Source organism: Falco rusticolus, chromosome 6, assembly GCF_015220075.1.
Source record: "Falco rusticolus isolate bFalRus1 chromosome 6, bFalRus1.pri, whole genome shotgun sequence".
In the NCBI taxonomy this organism is placed as follows: Eukaryota; Metazoa; Chordata; class Aves; order Falconiformes; family Falconidae; genus Falco; species Falco rusticolus.
The window spans coordinates 8,867,619-8,886,728 of NC_051192.1; the positions used below are offsets into that span (position 1 = coordinate 8,867,619).

The 19,110-nt window shown below is 37.2% G+C and overlaps 1 protein-coding gene across 6 annotated transcripts in view; it reads left to right on the plus strand.

The window, feature by feature from the left end:
- The window catches only part of ARID4B (AT-rich interaction domain 4B), a 94,135-nt gene that overhangs the window by 43,864 nt on the left and 31,161 nt on the right, over positions 1-19,110 (plus strand). For all 6 annotated transcript variants that reach the window (XM_037390806.1, XM_037390805.1, XM_037390808.1 and 3 more), the window contains exons 8-16: positions 744-882; positions 4,544-4,623; positions 5,384-5,457; positions 6,313-6,458; positions 12,159-12,231; positions 13,314-13,408; positions 14,535-14,632; positions 14,847-15,114; positions 16,127-16,299. In XM_037390806.1, coding sequence (XP_037246703.1) covers positions 744-882; positions 4,544-4,623; positions 5,384-5,457; positions 6,313-6,458; positions 12,159-12,231; positions 13,314-13,408; positions 14,535-14,632; positions 14,847-15,114; positions 16,127-16,299 — 1,146 coding nt within the window. The remainder of the gene's footprint in view (positions 1-743; positions 883-4,543; positions 4,624-5,383; positions 5,458-6,312; positions 6,459-12,158; positions 12,232-13,313; positions 13,409-14,534; positions 14,633-14,846; positions 15,115-16,126; positions 16,300-19,110) is intronic.

Below are 19,110 nucleotides of genomic sequence, written 5' to 3' on the forward strand. Positions count from 1 at the left end.
AAAATCAGTTGCAGGTGATTTTAATTGGAATAGTTTTGTACATGTAGACTCCCCATTGGTTAAAACCAGATGCAACTTTGTACTGGAACAGTCAAAACAATGAGCCAGAACATTTTTTAATCAAAACATATTTGCACCTTTGCTCATCTACTTACATTGCAGCACTTTGTTCAATGTGAAATTGAAACAGTCATTGAAATGCTTCACTGCATATCTTTAGAGAACTGTTCCAGGATAAACAGACTACTTTTCTCTTCGCTATTCATCTTCATAGCTGATGTTTCTTCTTCAGAGATTTGTCCTCTCTTAAAATAGCTTTTTATTCTGTATGGCTGTTAAAGTAAAAGCATAGTGAGATTAAGAAGAAAACCAAAATGGTTTAGCATAATGTTTGTCCAAAACTGCAACCGCAACAGTATTACTGAACAGTGTTTCACTAGGGCAGAATTTTAATTTTGAGTGTCCTGACAGTGTATTTCATTTCTGTTCTTCCGTGTGGATGCATGGCGGTGGTTTTGCATGTATTACATGTAGGTGTGCATTTCTGGGTTTGTAATGTTTGAGTTTGTGAAGTTGCTATTATAATATCCTTGTAAATACTTCCATTCATTTTAATCCTAAAACACGTGACAGACAATTCAAGTCACTATTATTTATGCCTCTGACAATTAGCTTTGGATCTCCTGTAATTATAATAGCCAAGTTTTGAATAGTTGAGTTTTAAGTCTTTTTCTGTTGTTTAGTCCTGAAGAAGAATCTTCATCCTCTTCCAGCGATGAAGACGAAGATGATAGGAAACAAAGTGACGAGTTATTAGGAAAAGTTGTGTGTGTGGACTGCTTCAGTGTGGATAAAAAGAAAGCTCTGTGGTTTCCAGCCTTGGTAAGAGTTTCATATTTTTTTATTATTATTTTACAAATTTTAATTAATTTCCTAGGCACCAAAGAAAGGTGGGTTGTTTGGTAGGCTTTTTCATTTTTGATGGATTAATCTATTTTTATTAGAACTTAATACGTTTCTTCAAATCGGACTGTATCATAATAGTCAAAGGCAATATATATGTAAGTATGTTTCTTTAGAGAAAGTGATTGCTAAGGTGGCTTTATTTTTTCCAAACAGCCATAATTGTTGACTAATTCCAGCTTAACAGCGTGTTTAGTTGTTGAACTAAATTTGAGGGTATTGCATGTCATCATTCTAAACTACCAAGTTCTATGAAGGAAGAAAGTATAAAGAAGTGCAAAAAGAGGGGAAGTTCAGTGATTACATGGGTGTTGTTTTTCTCTGTTCTATATAAACACATCTGATAATATAATGAAATGTTTTTTCTTTGTCACTGTGGTAGATAGGAAATTCATTGGTAATTCTCTACTTTAAAATAACATTGTAGTCTTTTAGTACAAATATTTTCTATCTTTCTTTATTCTGGCATAAAGATAGTTATAATAAAATAGATTAAATATATTTTAATAATAATTATAATAAAATATCACTTAGTCTAAGGATTGCATATACACTGACTCATATTTGGAAATTAACATTTTCATATGTGGTACCTTCTACTACTGTGCTTTTTAATTTTTATTTTATTATGAATTATAAATATTTGAATATTTCTCCCTGGCAATGAAAGCTTAAAAAGTTTCTCTGATTTCAGGAAAACTTGTGCTTTGCTTTTGGAAAGATGCCATCACACTTAACCCTTAGTGTGTGCAGTAGTTCTCAGCTGCAGCTTTCTACTTGCCACCTCTGGCGGCTTGTAGTGTAGTCCAGGGGCTTTCCAGCAGGACTTCTGTTGGAAAAGTTGGTGGGAGAGAAGGAGTTACTGCAGTCTTATTTATTTTATTTTTTTTTATAACAAGGGAGAGGGCAGAATATACAGGAAGGAGATGCCATGTTAATGACAGCTTTAGCAGAGGCTTTCAGTAATAGACAAGAAAATCGAGCTGTTTCTTTACTGAAAGCTGTCATCAAGATTGATGCAACGTCGCCTGCCTCCTAGCCACACTCTGAGAAGCGGGCAGCAGGACTGGCTTGAGGTGGCTGATGCCACACTGTTGGGTTAGCGCTTGTGGTGATGCATGTGGCAGGTGGCAGTTTCCATGCAGTCCCTCTGGTAGGTATTGTGCTTGCATGGGAGTGATGTAGTGCTACTCAGGGTAGCTGTGGGTCAGACCCTAAAAATGAACTGAATTGTTGCTTAGGCTCCCAGGGTATACTAACGATACACACTGTTATTTCTGTGGGTTTCATTTGGAGATTGGAATAGCTCGTTCTTCATAGAAAGCTTCCTGCGATGAATGAGAAGCAGTAGGGGGATAAAGTTTGAGGGTGGAGCTCGTTAACTCTGAAATAGCTTATCCTAGATTAACTGTTATTTTAGTAATCAGGTTTATAGCTCTGCAAATAAACATCATATTGCATTTAACCTGAAAGGTTGTGCCAAAGAATAGATTTATGCCCCAAATAGTTTTTTTTTCTTTTTTCCTTTTGTAATCCTCTCCCCTGTAGCTATACCTCTCCATTCTTTTACCTTGTAAGCAGGTTACATCTACTGTTAACAACAAAGTAATTTTATCTTATTACTGATAAATTTTGCTTTAACTTTCTGTTATGCTAATTATTAATTAATTATATTGTGTGCAGATAAGCTCTGTGTATAAGCACAGAGGAAATTGTGCAAGTTTATTATGTGAAAAGACGTTCAGGGATTAGTCTAAACCTTTACAGCAAATAACAGTTCAGATTAGTAGTAGAAACTTTGGATATCAGTCCTATAACCTGTCGCTTATAAATGTAGAGCTGTAGAAATCTAAATCTGGTAAGAATTATTCTGCAGACTCAGTGACTGACTGTGTTGGTTTTATCCTGCATGCATGGGGTTTTTGTGGTTTTTTTCTTTGTTTGGGTTTGTTTTGGGTTTTTTTTGGGGGGGGGGTGGTGGATTGAGAGCAATGGCTAATTGTAACTGCAAAAAGGCCTGGCAGTTGCTCCTTGATGTCAGAGAGTATGATTTAGTAAGCCTTATAGCATTGCTTCATTTTAATGTGTACTTAAAGGCTTTTGGAAGGTGCAGCGAGGAAATCTGCTTGCAGCATTTTCAGAAAATTGAGTTTACATAGGATCATCTCCCTCATTCTCCTGTGATTCAGTGGAGTTTGTTTTGCAAAGAAATTTAGAAAACTTGATTCAGGCAAAATTGAGGTGATGTTGCTTGATGTAAAGGCACTAGATGAGGTTGTTGTAAGCTGTTTCCCAACCTCTGTATGAATTTCTGAATACTGAGATTTTGATGCTTCTAGAAAACCAGCAGCTAAAGCCAGAAGGACCTTTCTCCATCTTCAGAGAGCCAGGAGGTTGCACCGCTCTGTTTCAAATGGGGGGTGCTAATCACTCTCTCTTACCTTCACCAACTGTTGAAAACTATATCTCAAACTGCATTTCAGTTAGTGAGTTGTAGTTTTGTAGTTTCTTTGGAGACTGTAGAATGCATTGCATTTGGAGACTGAGGCTGTTAAGTCTCACTTTTCTCGAGAAGCCTATTTTTAGCTTATGCTGTGTGATGCGCAGCTCTCCAAATCAGTTGGAACTTTTGACTTTACCTTCTAAAATGCCATATGGCTGGTGACCTGTGTAAGGAGGGAAAAAACATTTTGTTGTGCAGTATCTTTGTGTGTATGGTGGAAAAAGTAGGGCTGAAAGGAGCTGGTCTAAGAGAGAAGAGGTATTTACCAGGGCTAAATTAGGACTGCGGTCATTTGCTGCTCCTTGGGGTTTTGTAGCAGCTAGAATTTTCTTAACTTTCAGGGAGCTACACAAGTTTTGAAAGAAGAAAGCTGAGTGATGGAGGGGGTTGCTTTTCTCTTCTATAACTCTGGAAAATTAGTATTTATTTTTCTTTTAATGAAATTTCCTGAAACTTTTTAATTAGTAACTTCTATATTGGTTTAACAAAACTTAAATAGCTTTTAAAGTTGCAACAGATAATTAATATGTTATCTCAGTGCTAGACTTGATTAGTCTACTTGAATTAAAGAATCATAATATCTATCATAATACCTATCATAATACTTGTACTTGAGGCACTCTTCTCTCCTAGGTAGATAACCTACGAATCCTCCATTATAAAACTGTATTTCATAAATCCTGTAGGCATTTGTTTTTGAAACTGTGTGTGATTACATCCTTGCAATTTCTGGAAGTTTTAGACGAGGTCTCCAGCTCAGTTGGCAGCACTTGGTGGAAGTTCTCTCCTTTTAGGATGAGGAGGAGAATAAGCTGTAGTGGCGTGACAGGTACCTAACTTTTGTCAGAGTGGTGCTCTTTCTTGTCTCTTGACAGCAGCCGTCAGTTCCCTCCAGGAAGCGAGCATGACCTTGTGCATTCAGTAATTCCAGGAGGTCACCGCTCCTGTGTTTTGAGGGATCTCAGTGTTGCTAAAGAGAAATGAGCCCAAAAGCTTTTTGAGAAGCATTGGTATATATTATTACTCTCTTGTTTTTCTTTTTTCTCTCTAAACTTTGCATTTGTAATATCTCTGCAGGTGGTTTGCCCGGATTGTAGTGATGATATTGCAGTGAAAAAAGATAATATTCTTGTTCGCTCTTTCAAGGATGGCAAATTGTGAGTAGAAGTTGATAACTGAATAAAATCTATACCTGTCAAGTGAAATACTGTATGAGATGTGTTGGGTAAAGCATTAATAACATTAGAAAAATCTTGGCAGTGCCCTACTGAGCTTTCTAATGTTTAGAAAACTGTTAACAGCCTGCATTTTGATGAAGATAGTCTTGAACTTTGGCATTATTAATAATGGGTTGCATAAATCTTACCTGTCTTAGCTTTAGTTTCATTGTTACAGTGGTGGCAAACAAAGCAGTCTTTCATGACTTTGAGAATGGCCTGAGACTCTCCTGCTCTGGTTGGAACAGAGCGCTGCTTGTCAGAGATGTGGCCATAAGCTAATCCAGCTACAGGGGGGGTGGAGGTGTGTGCATGCACCACATGCACACATAGAAATTCTTTCTTTTTTTGTGGTAGTAAGGCGTATGTTTATCTCAGTCTAGACTACAACTGCTACTTATCATGTTCTCTGAAAATAGATTTGATAGTACTCAAAGTAGGAAAGAAAATAAGAGAAACAAAGAAAACCGGACTGTGTGGCATTTGCAATAGAATAAGGAACTTTGTGTTCTTAAGCTCATGTTGGTCAGGGAGGGGGATTGATGGTGGATAATAGAATTCTGTTTTTCTAGGTTTCAGTTTTTATTTAAAAAATGGCAGCCATTTATTGTGCTTGGTTCAATTTAACAGAATGCTTTTACAGAAAGGATATTGAAATACTTTTTTTTTTTTTTTTTTTAACACTTTCTAAATTATCTAGTGTTTCTGTGCCAAGAAAAGATGTTCGGGAGATTACTGAAACTTCACCAAAGCCTGATGCTTTGTTAAAACAAGGTAAAAATATCTTTCTATGAGAAAGCACATTCATATGTATTTACTTTGTTATGTAAATCGAACTGAATTTATAGTAGATTAGTTTGTCTTTAAAATGCTAAAATACAGGATCTTTTCCTATAGCATAATGTATTTAAGGAGAACACTTCTTAAAATCTAGAGGAACTTTTTTTAATTAAAAAAACCCCACTCTACTGCACTTGTTTTAAATGCAGACATGCCAAACAAAGGATATAATCATACAGTGCATGCTAGATTTATAGGTTATTAGTGTTCAGTCTTTTGCATTAGACCTTCGTATAGAGTTATGCTTATCATAATACCCCTAATAGTTATAAGTTGCGTTTATGCACTGTCAAGAAACTGGAATTGTGGATTAATTTGAAAGTTTGAGTTTGTATGATCAGTGTCTTAGAATTAGCTTGTGCATATTGCTTTCTCCTTCTTGTTGGAATATATATATGATTAATATATATATGTATAAATATTTATGTATGCATATAAATATGTACGTAAACCACAGTGAAAACCTGTCGGAGTAGGGGTTCCCTTAAGTAAATTTTCATATATGCCCTAATACAGAAGATCTTTATTTGTGTCTGTAGACACTAACATGGTAATAAAGCTAATAATAGCTCTGAATAACTTGATTTGCAGAGAACATTAATCTGGTTTGGCTGAGGAAGACAAATAAGGATGGACAACACAGTGTTGTTGTTGAAGTTCTTTGAATTTGGGGGTGGAATTGTTAATTATCAGTATTTCTTCCTTCTCCTGTGTGCAGCCGTTTTTTTTATTAAATGTATGGTCAAACTGATACTCCTGCATTGCTAACAAATGCTGGTCCTTTTACAGCTTTTGACCAAGCCCTTGAATTCCATAAAAACAGAACTGTTCCTAGTAACTGGAAAACAGAATTGAAAGAAGACAGCTCCAGCAGTGAAGCTGAAGAAGAAGAAGAAGATGAAAAAGAAAAAGAGGATAACAGCAGTGAAGAAGAGGCAAGTGATAGTAAAGGGCATAGATACACAGCTGATAAAAATTAGCGAGACTGAAATACTAAAGTAGGTCTTCCGAACATTTGGGAAAATTTAACATGTTAACATTGGCAACATTATTATTTCTCAGTTTTCAAAATCTTTATTTAGCAAAGATCAGTTAATGTAAAGATATCAACTTGAAAATCTTAAATATCTTTGAGTCACTGAGCAAAAAACGTGTAGTCAAAAGACTGAGTTGTTAGGTTCTAATGATAAGTAGAAATCAAAACTCAAAATAAGATCCTTTTTTAGAATCTTTGTATACCAATCTTAATGCGGTAGCAGAAGGGGTTGTAGTACCTATTAGGGACTGAGCAAGATGAAAGGTAGATATTGGTGTCTGCTGTCCACATGCACGTTGTTTTTTCCAAAAGAAAAAAGATATCTTTACTTGAGTGTATTTCTACATGGAACCCAACTGCTAGGTGTCAAAGGTCTGGCTGGGAAGATCTGTGTAACTAAAACATATTTAAGTTGTTTCTGTTAAAGGATGTGTGGTGCTTAAATTACTTCAACAGTTTTGATAAATTTTAATCTTTCTGTTTTCTTTGAAAACATCAGCATTTATGTCTTGCAACTGTATGTAAATCCAGTCTGGCCTTTTCTTTTCACATGCGGTTTCAGTATTGGAAGGCCAAGGAGGTTTTTTTTGACTGACGTAGAACTTGGGGTTTCTTACAGTGATATTAATTGCTGGGCTGTAACGTCAGTTATGGCCCAGATGGGTTTCCAGTTTGTAGTTCACTCTCCCTCCAAATAAACAGTTGTTTGCCCTTCTATAATAATAATGCAGTGTGTTGTAGCGCACAGAAGGGTATAGTTTCCCTCCACGGTTTGTCCTGCAGCTGCTTTGTTGTGTATCATGAGTGTGTTGATTTATTTTCCCCTTTGTGGCCATGGAGTGAGATCTGTGCATGCTAAAATCATGCTGCTGTAAGTAGCTGCTGACATAAATGATGATAAACTTTTCTGCTGGCTATAGAGCTGTTACCCCAGTATGTTCCCATGACTTACCACACATTCCAAGCCATGGGGAAGTTTGCTACCTTTTACAGAGGAGCTCCATCTGAGAAGGCAGCTCTAAGCTGTAACTGACCTGTATTCTTGACATATTTCAAAAAGAAACCAAACTAGGCTGGCATGGTCCTGTGGTTGTCCTCTCCTTGCTTGTGTCTCTGTCACCCTGTCCTCCTTCCCTGCTCCCAGATTGCTATGCTAGCCTACAGCTGTAGGTCCTGTTGTAAAGCAGATACTGCAAGTGGTTTGCACTGTTCTTTCACTGCTTCTAGCTGTATAAAATGGAGTTTACTGTTTTCAGAGTGGTGAAAAGTGAAGAGATTCTGAAACATTCAAATAGCTACCAAGAAATGTGAGGAGCTGTACCTCTCTCTCATCCTGGTCTACTGAAAAATTGCTTCACTACAAGCTATCTCTTTGGCTACCTGGTGTAAAGAAGCAAAAGAGCTTTCAATCAAGGCATTAGCTCATGCCTCCTCTTCCACCTTTCTTCTCTTGTGGAGTTTGGAGTCCTGCCTTGTGTAGTTTTATAATTCTCTGTTCTTTCCTCCCAATCTCCTGTCCAAAAAAACCCCAGAGACACGAGGATAGAAGAAAATACATGGAAGGAGCTTCTATTTCACAGCAGGCTGTGAAGCTGGAAGAGAGTGGTTTTTGAATCTTCTATTTCCTCTGTACCTTCTGGTGGTACTCAAAATCTATATCTGCTCATTATCATTTTTTCTCGCACTAAGGTCTTGGAGCTGTTCTTTAATGTGTTACACAACTGCCAGTAACGCAGGAGACTGAAATTGCCATCAATAGTGGAGTTGTAAAGGAGAAACTGAGCTGGTTTGGGTCTAAGTGGTTGTTACAGTCCTCTCAATACATCCTCCCTGGAGATTGTGGTGGTGGCATACCAGAAGATGGTGTTCCATCTTTTATTCATTCATTTCTTTATTTTAATATTTGCTGGGAGATTGCGAAGGTGTGAAGTAAAAACTTTGCCACCTCTCCATGCTCATGAATTCATTCTGCCTCTTCTTTAAGCTCACAGGACATTAAGTGGCTCTGATCAAAAGTTACAAAGCCCAGTTTGCAAGGGGCTCTGCTCTTCTTAATGTGTTGAGAAGCAAGGAGTACTTCCATGGGCTCAGCACAATTCCTGAACTTTCAGAGCAGGTTCATGTCCAGCAGTGGGCACTAAGAATGTAGATAGGTTTGTACCCATGCAGGTTGACACATGATTTTTATATAGTGACCATTCCTTCACTACTTTTAGGTGAAAAATTCACAGTCTTTAGCTACAGTGTTTGTAACTATTTGACCTTGTACCCTTTGTTCATCTCTCTAGCTCCTCTTAGTTGCCTGTGATGTTGTAAGAGCTAGTCTTCCCATGTGCTAGACATGAAGATCTCATCTCAGGCAAATGTTTTGGGATTTATTGTGACATCTCTTGTGATAATTTCTTCTGCAGTACCCAGTGTTTAAGTCACCTGTTGAACTAGGAGGTTTCTAAAACAGAGGCAAAATATTACACACACACACCCCCCACTTTTTTTTTATCTCTCCACCCACCTTTGAGCAGTTTCTGCAGCTTCCTGTCTTTATGAGTTTGTGCCTGTAACCTGACTATCAGGCAGCATCTCTTCTCAAACAGGATCTGTGGGCCTTCTCTTCGGACTTTTGTCCCCACCTGCAGATTGTTCTGGTGCTTTCCAGGACATGAAAAATTCTCACTGGTGGCCTTCAAGCCATCTGTAGGGTCCTGGTACCCATGAACCAGAACAAAAACAAGCAAACAAAAAAACCCCAAACCAAACAAAAAAACCCCAACCCACCAAACCCCAAAACAAACTCTTATATATGTGACCTCAGGCTTCATATATAGATGCTCCTATCCTGTGTGTGTATATATATATATTCACACACACTGTCATAGATACATAGATGCTTCCGTACATATCTTTAGAGATAGATAGGAGTAGACATGTAAATCCTCGTTGCTTCTCTTCTTAGGAATTGCCTTCCCCCTGCCTTTTTTTTTTCCCCAAATGCAAGACTGGAAAATGGCCTTCCTTTCTTTTACTAAATCTGATGGTAGGTAGTTGACAAGGACCCTCTTTTCTAGTGCTGCACTGTAATACTGTGTGAATTTTATGTGTTGCAAAAACCCATGTTGCTAATTTTCTGGATTGCATTATCACACATACAAACCACTTTCTTTTTTACCTTTGTGACATGGACAGATACATTAGATACTACAGAGTGATTTGATAGGATCATGGTTGTCTAACTTAGAAGTATGAGGATGACAGAGTGTGTCGTGCCTGCTTCAAACCGCTAGCTAGGAAACCTTGTCTGACTTCTTGATTAAGAGATTCTGTAAGTGTTCAGAGACTATTAACAGGTATTATTATCATAGTATAATATCTACTGATTTTGTAGAGTCTGAGAAAGTGAAAATGCTTTTCAGCAGCATGCAGGGTCTTAAGCTTCCCTGCTTTGCACACTTTCTTAAAAATTTGGTTTGATCTCCATTGGGAAAATAGTAAAGGAGTATCCACCTGCCATTCTGGCACCTCTGAATTAGCACGTTTCATACTCTTCAGACATTGACTCTTATGGTGAGAAAGGAGTGGCAGTATTTTATTTGGCTTCTTCATCACCTTTACTTTAGTTCCCTTAATATGTAAAAAGCATATATTCCTTTTTAAAAGCTTTGTTGGGTTTCTGGAAGTTTTAGTTCAAAGACTGCCCCACCCCAACCCCTCTGCAAAAAAAAAAAAAAAAGAAAAAAAAAAGGCTCTGTGGGACCATTTTCTTATGGCGAGTGTTCTCTTTTTGGTGAGGAACGTGAGAAACCCAAGTAAGTGCTCATGATCTCTTTGCCATGATCCAGCATATGCTGGTAAAAGTCCTTTCAAAGTACCTGTCATGTGAGACTAAACCAGATGAAAACAAACTCCAAAACCCTATCGATTCCATCAAGTCATTTGTTCTCTGTGGCATGCGAAACACGAATGCTCTTAACCAGGCATTTGTCTGTACTGTGTGCAGGGCTGCAGCATCACCTCATACCTGTTGGTGAAGAATTGCTAGATATCCCTGGTTTCTGGTGCCCCCCGCCCTGTGAGGATGCATCTAGCATACTGGCTGCAGTTCTCCCCCCAGCCTGTCCTCCTTGCTCATTGAAGTGGCCTGCTCAGAGCTTTGCTGGTGTGCTCGGTATCGGATAGATAGCTGCTCATCACGTAATGCATCTTGCAGATACTTCCCTCTTGCGTTGCCTTTGCGAGACTGAAATATTTTCATTGCATTTCTGTTGATAATTATACCTAAACGACAACTGTTTCGTCATGTTGTGAATACTGGTTCTCCATTTTTTTGCCTGCTCTGGTATGTCCTCCAAGTGCATTTAATGGAGAAGAGGATGTATAGAATAAAAAAACCCCACCCTACTCACTAGTAGTAGTTATAACCTTCCTTGACATTATTTTCAGCCATCCATCTTGTTATTAAATAGCTTCAGCAGATGTTGGGAGGGGTTTTTTTTGTTGTTTTGGGTTTTTTGTGGTTTTTTTATGTGTTTAATAATGATACTCTGTTTCTATTGATTTCTCAACTGTCTTGCTATAACTTTAAGGACAATATGTTTTGTCCCCTTGCTTCAGGGTAGGTGAAGCTTTAATATTTCATACAAAGAGACTGCTGAAGAATGGAAAAGATAAACGTGGAATGAAAATGCACTAAAGAAAAATAATTTCTTTTAGATTTACTCGATAACTTTTATTAGTTATTTTTGGAAACTTTACAAGGTAGTATTAAAGAAAAAAGTATGCAGAAAATTAATCAACTTGTATTTAGCATGTTGTTTTGTAGTAGCTTAGTCATCAGAATTTCTAAGAATTCTGATTATATTCATATCTTATTGCTACTTGGTTGTGGCAAGTCAGATTTCCTAAGGAAATTATCTAGGGTAATAAAATAAGCCACAGTGCTTTGTTACGAAACTCCACTGTTTATTAATCTAAGTAAATCTAATACAAAGGTTTATTAGTGCAATGAACTGAACATCCGAAATATTTATTGTTACTTCAGTTCTGGGATCCTTCTCACCATGCGTTCAGCCGGTACCCCATGGCAGTGTGCATGCAGTGCCATTGGCTCTGGTTTGCCAGTACTGTGGATTAGAACTCTTAAGAACGTGCAAGAACCATTTTCTCTTTCGCTTCATCCCTGAAAGTGACATAGTGTATCCAAGTATCAAGGAGTTGCTTAATTAACTACAGTAGAAATAAATCTGAGATTTCTGATACAATCTCTCGATCATTAGTAGTGGTGTCTCCCAGAATTCCTTCATAAACGGACAAAATTGAAATGCATCTTGATTTATGATACCGCTTACAATACTTCAGTGATCAATCAAAAACTCAATTTCAGTGTGTCTTCACAGTTAGTTTTATATATTTTGAAAAACTGTAGTCTATAGAACTTATTTCCATGTGAGCATAGCTCTGAGAGTGTATGTGTATGGCATCCTGTCGCTGACTCCAGTAAAACAAATTGGATATTTGAACCTAAATGATCACTGCTGTGTGTTTCTTAATGAAGGACTATAACTCAAAATGGTGATAATTTCCTTGTGTGCATTACTTTACACAGGAGGAAATAGAGCCGTTTCCTGAAGAACGAGAGAACTTTCTTCAGCAGTTATACAAGTTCATGGAAGACAGAGGTAGGCATTTTAATCTTTGACTTGCAGAAGTTGAAGGTAGATGTATTGCTTAGCAGTACTTTGAAGAATTGGGTCTGTAAACTAGTAGTGCTTTGCAGTTCAGATCTGGAAACAGTGAGGCTGTATTCATCACTTCTGACTCGCCTGCTATTTAGAAGTCTGTCACTTGACTGTTCTCCTAAGATACAGTCAGTTCCTGCGTTCAGAAATAAATGGATAGTACTTCACATGTTTATTTTTTCTACTGTGTACTTACAGTGTTGCATGATAAAATGTAATACCCTCCATTATAGTGATATATATGCTCAGTTTAATAATGTTAAAATACTTAAACAAAATAAAATTAAACCACCACCACCCTTCTTAGGATCACGGAAGAAAGCATTTAGTTTGTGCTAATTTTCTTGTCTGAATCCAGATCACTTAAAAGCATGGGTATTATCAGTAAGGTAAATTGTAATGTTTTTAAAAGGAAATGCCTTTTATTATATTAAACCTTTATCAGGTATTTATACACTGCAGGAAAAGTACAGTGTCTGTGGAGGCAGGGGTGAAGGTGATTGTACTTAAATTTGTATTGTAACTGGTTAATTAGTATCTCTTCAATTACATGTGAAGATGAGTTGAGGAACTGTTTACAAAAGATGACAATGTGGTAGCTACTGTGAGTACAGTAGTTTAGGAAATTTCATCTCTTTGCAGCATTGTGGGATTTGTTCTTTGGGGGTATTTTTTCTTGGTTGTAGTGAAGGGTTTATGCTGGTATTTGTAGATAAAATTGTTTCAGTGGGTTAAAAATATGTATAATATAGGTAGCAGGAAAAGTTGCATCATTTGTGAATGTTCAGTAATATATGGAAGAATGCATATGTATGAATTAAATTACAGTACTGAACTACATGGAAAATGGGTTAAGACTCGAGTTTGTTTGGTTTCATGAAGAGACCACATCCATGAGATGGTTAGAGGGAGGGGTTTGCAATACTGTATTTAATAGTGTAGTAGTGCATATGGATGGGAATTTTATGTTACTCTGGAAAAGAAACCTTCAAAACACTGTATATAACTGCCTTTGTTCATAGGGACTCCTATTAACAAGCGACCTGTATTAGGATATAGAAATTTGAATCTCTTCAAATTATTCAGACTGGTACACAAGCTTGGAGGATTTGATAATGTGAGTATTAGTATGATGAATGTTCCAGAGCCGCAAAATGTGAGAGGATGCTGTTTATTCTTCTTTATGTGGTGATAAAAAGAAATCTTACACAGGAGCTTTAGACATACGAAAATTGAATACTACAGCTGTGTAAGACATCCTGTGTAGCTCTGAAAAACATACTTTAACAGGAACCAGAAACTAATTATATTCTAAATAAGTTACACATCGACTCAACATGTTTAATTATTGCTGCATAAAATCATCCAGCATGTGTGGTTTTGTGGTATCTCAAGAAATGTTTGTCTGATAAAGTTGTTACCTCAGGAAGTGAGAAGAGTAACTGCGTAATAAAATCTCCAAGACAAGGGATCTAGTTTAAGGTCTGATGTGAGGCCCTTAATTCCCATGTATTCTGGGCAATGTATAGAAGAATGTGCTGACTGGGATTAGCGGGATTGGTCTTGGAGCAGTAATTGAAGCATGTGGAATTCATGGCCAAGCAGGTTCTGTTACTGCTTTGGACCACTTCCCATAAATTTAGCCTGCCTGTTGAAGGAGGTATGTTTGTGCAGCGACACCTTTCTGATGGACAAGAGAGGATCTCGTACTTGGGTATTGCAGTACCTCTGCTTTACCTTCACAGATGGTCAGAAACGAGCGTGTCGCGCTGTCACAAAACTTGGACACCAAAGGGCATATTAAGGACATAATGAAAGACTGGTAGCCACTGTATCTGGTGCAGTACCGCCAGGGCTGAGTATTATTAATGCTTTGAATGCGTGTTTTTCTTTACAATTTAGTTAAAATTCTAGCTCTGATAGTTAAGAATTACTTTAAATATAAAATAAAAATGATGTACTGTTTTTTCTGATCTTTATATTTTCTTTCCTCCATTATATGACCACCTGGAGAGGAAAGTCGGCTGTGACTTACTGAAATGCAGAAATGCTAAATTGCTTAAATTAGTTACATTAGACTACAGTTTGCATTACAGTGAAATACTGTATGTGTGATAAATAGTAATTTTATAGGTCAGAGGAAATTACTTCTAATGATTTTGCAAAGTTGTAAACCCTGTTGACTTATTTTTTTTTGTGTCAGTGAGTTAATTCAGAAACCATGGCTTCATTTTCTTTAACAGATTGAAAGTGGAGCAGTGTGGAAGCAAGTTTATCAAGATCTTGGAATCCCTGTATTGAATTCAGCTGCAGGATATAATGTTAAATGTGCATACAAAAAGTAAGTAATAAAGCTATGAAGTTTGTGCTCAAACAGCACTAGAATGAACTGCAGTGATCCTGTGGTAGTGATAATATACATGAGGTCCATAACTTTTTGCTTATAATACAGTTTTTTAAGGTTTAAACATCCTGTTAATGTTTAGCTTCTGCTAGGTAGTGTGCTCTGTCTTGAAACAAACTTGCTTATTGCAAGCAATTTTTTTTCCTTTTAGATATCTCTATGGTTTTGAAGAATATTGTACATCAGCTAACATTGAATTTCAAATGGCATTGCCAGAAAAAGTGACAAGCAAGCCTTGTAAAGACTGTGAGAAAGAAAAAGAATTGAAGATGCGTGAAGAACCAGAGCAGGACGTAAAAGAAATAAAAGTGGATAAGGAGGAGCGCAAGCAGGAGGAAGTAGCAGTAGTACAAGAAGAAGAAAAAAAGTTAGCTGAGAATGATAATGACAGCAAAGAAAATGATAAGCCCTCCATTCTGGTAAAATATTGTAATGTTCCTGTTACATACTGTTATAATGTCAGGTGGTGTGTTGATAACCGTGAATTTATGTTCAGATTGAAATCTCCGTAATGGACTTAAACAGGGCAAAAATGTGCTGTAAACCTAATTCAGAACAACACATTTGAGCCATATTTATCCCTAGGTGCCTGCTTTAGGGGATCATGGTGTGAAAATGCCTGACTTGTTAGGAAGCAGCTGCAACATTCCACTTGTTTGGGGGCCTCCGAGGTTAAACAGAGACTAATTAGTGTGCAGCATTATCGTGATCTGGGTAATGCATGCCAACAGCTAACTACAGTGCTGATATTTTTATTTTGCATTTAGCCATGCTTTTAAGCCCTTATAAGTCTTGCTTTTACTTCTCAGCGCCAGTGAAGCCAATGAAGCTCTACAAAGACCTGGGCCATGTGATGTACACAGTAGTCTAATGTAGTTCAGTAGTCCAGAGAGAGAAATGTTCATAGCTTGTCAAAATCCATTCTTGACTCGGTGGTTTTAGCAAAGGAAGTTCAGGGCAGTGAGCTGATGTGCTACACTGTGCAGACGTAGCAGTTTGCTCTGGAAGCAGTGTAGCTCCTCAAGTCACTGTGCAATACAGTGTAATGCTTCTGCGTCTAAGTGTCAACCAGCCCTGGCTGGTCTGGTGGTACCAAGTCCAGGGTGAATGCCAGGTGGGCCAGTACTGATGCCTCTGCATCCTGAGTGAAAACACACCCTGTGAAGTTCATCTTTAGGGATTGCTTCGCAGTTCAGGTCTAAGAGCAGAATGCCTGTATCATTGTGACAAAACTAGCGAGGATACTGGCTGCAACTTTGAAGTCTGTTATGTTTACTTTAGTGTTCAGTGGACGTGCTGTAATTTTAGAACAAGCCCTAGACTCTAGATTTTTTTGTTCATATGACTTCAGTGTATTTTGCCTACCTTTTCTTGAATATTTTTTTATTTTTATTTCACCCTGTAAGTTAACCAAAGGTTGTATTATCCCAGGGAAACAAAAAAAATTTGCCAGATTCTGTGTCTACTCAGCCTGATCAAGAAAAGGACTTAAATGTAATCAAAACTGAAGATGAAACCAAACCAGAAGATAAAGAGGAGGAGAAGATTAAAGAAATGGAAAATCCTACCGTAAATGCAGACACTGAAGAAAAAGAAAAAGCAGGGTAAGTTGCACTGTTTATAATCAGCTAAGGCATCTGATGCGTGCTAATTAAATTTTACTCCTGTAATTTGAGCTTCAAGTCAGACATCCCTGTCATGAATTAGACTCTTATCTTCCAGAGACCTATGTGTTCCTAACTCTGTCGTGATTAGGGCCATTGAAGTTTGTGCATCAAATCTAATTTAAAAAAAAAAAAGACAGCCTAAGTTTTTACATGGTCCAGGCCTAAATATTTATAAGCTGAGTGAGAAAAGAAGGTGTAAAGCATAGGTGACTTTGATTTAAGACAAAAATACTGCAGCCATTGCCAGTAGTATTTGTCTACTTCAATTTTGGTACAAATATAGCACAAACTTGTGTTTTCCAGCTTCTGCTGTTGGACAGTGGTGTGTTACGGGTAACATGGCAAAAGATGGGAGTACCTTGCATCACTCTGTGACAGCTTTGCCACTGGGTAGGCATGATACTGGCAGGAGTCTATTGTGCAGTCCTTCAGACAGGAGTTTTGGAAGTAGGAAGCTGAAGTAATGGGGATGCTCAGGGACATGTAAACAGTGGATGTGTGCAGGAGATCACTCATTTCCTTGATGGAATGGGCAGGTTTTCCTGTTTCAGTGCAAAGAAACCCCCACAAGTGTTTTTCAGCAGCCACGCAAAACAAATAGGAAGTTTAAAACAGAATACACTCCTCACTAATCCCTAGCGTGTTAACAGTTTATATTCTTGCAATTAGGAACCTCATACAGTATGATTTCAAGTGATAAGAACACAAAAATGGCCCTTACAGGTCAGATTAAAGGTCTCTTAATACAGTATCTTGTATTCAAGAAAAAACAGTAACGGATGCGTAAGGAAGAAGCTATTGCAAGCGGGAAGGCAAATAAGGACACCACCTTACACTTTCACAGCACTCTGTGTATCAGGGATGTTTTTTTGTACTTAATACCAGCTGTTGCCTGACCACTAGTTCCCTTGTTCATTCCAGCAATCTTTGCTATTTAGTAGATCAGCTGTCTTAATCTTCTGTCTAAATATCATTAACTCTTAATGCTTTTCGGATCTGGTCCATTAAGAGGTGTAGCAGAATGGTGTAGTTCAGTATATTGATTTCTGATTCATTGGTAATAGTTCTTCTTTAATAAATTAAGGGGTTTGATTTCCATACAACAGATTCTAGAAGGATCCTTCTGTAAAATGCTTTTTATCTTCCTAAATACTTTCAGTGAGATCAGGTAGGCAATTTCTGTGAACTCAGAAATGCGGAATGCAGAAAAATGAAGTTTACCTTAACTCAGTTAAAGAGCATTTTCTCTGTGGATGTGACTTCATTTGTATCCTGTGTGAATTTTTCTTTTTTGAAAGACAGTTGCTGGAATTTGTTACATTTGCCATTTTTAAGGTGAGCTGGATGAGTTGTACTGTAACAGGTTTGATAAATTTTCAGAAGTAAAGACTGATTTTTACAGTGCTATTTTCAAAATATATAATTAAATAGATGGAAAACTTTGCACTGCTTAGAGAATAGCAGTTTATAAAGTTCCCTAAATTCTGTATTTGTATGTGTGAATGTTTGTGACATTACTTTGTGTTTATTTATATACTTGGAAAGTACAGTGGCTTAATACTTACTGTGCTGCTATAGTAAATGGTACACAAAATTGTAAGCTGTGTTTGCTTTTCAGTAATCCTTTATTGTTGTGGGTGTTTTTTTATCCTGATTCATGTTCTTTTGGGTTATTTATGTCATCAAAAATGTTATGAATTTTCTTAGGTTTTTATTTATGAAAATAACAAAAACTGTAGAAAATACTATTTCCTCTTAATTTTCCCCGATTCATCTGATTGCAATTGAGTGAATTCTTTTCTCTCTGCTTCTCTTGGCTCATCCAGTAAAAACTCTGAACTAGTATTTTGCTGTTTGTGATTCATGAAATGTTGTAATGAGTGGCTTAGAATAGAAAGCATAGCTCTAAAAATAGATGTAGGTGGTGGTGTCATTGCTGGGGAGATGTTTCAAGGAATAATTTAAACACAAAAATGAAACATTTGTGGCAGTTACAGTCCGTAAGTATTTATAAGCAGCAGTACTGTAGTGGTCCTGTTAGTGGGATTACTTTTCCTTTCTTCCCTCAGAGATGGATAGGACGTACAAAATGCGCTTGTATCAGCTTTAAAGAGTTTATTAAAAATGTCACTGTCATCCTAAATGCTAAACAATGTTTTTTGGTGTTTATAAAGGCATAAAGGGGTTTTGTGAACCTGGTATGCTGGTGGCGATGTTCTACTAGATGGTATTATTCTCCTTATCCCAAACTTTATGGGTTAGAAGTGACAAAGGTTAAACAGAGAGGGAAATGCTGCTGTTTGGTTTTGTTGAACTGAAATGCAAAATAAAAAATACTTTTTTGGTAGGTGGAAAACTAATTACGAACAAATTACCCAAAATGTAATCAAAATAGATCACTGTGGACTGAATTTTCATCAGTTTATTTAAAACACATTCCTGGAACCTTTTTCAAGCTATTGACCATCTGTCTTTCACAGTCCCAAACAAATAGCCAAACAAATGAAATCTAATATAAGGCAAACTTGTCGAGTTTGCTGTTTGAATTTATGTCTTTAGGACTTTGGGCATCTTCATGTAGCTTATGTGTATATAGACACAAGGAACCACAAAACCAGAAAAACTTTGAGTTTCTTCTTGCTGAATTTCTATTGAGCGGACTGGATTAATTCCCAGCTTCCAGATGTCAGGAAGTACTACTGGAAGCCAGGGTCGTTTATTTTCCACAGGTTTTGTTTCACTGTGCAA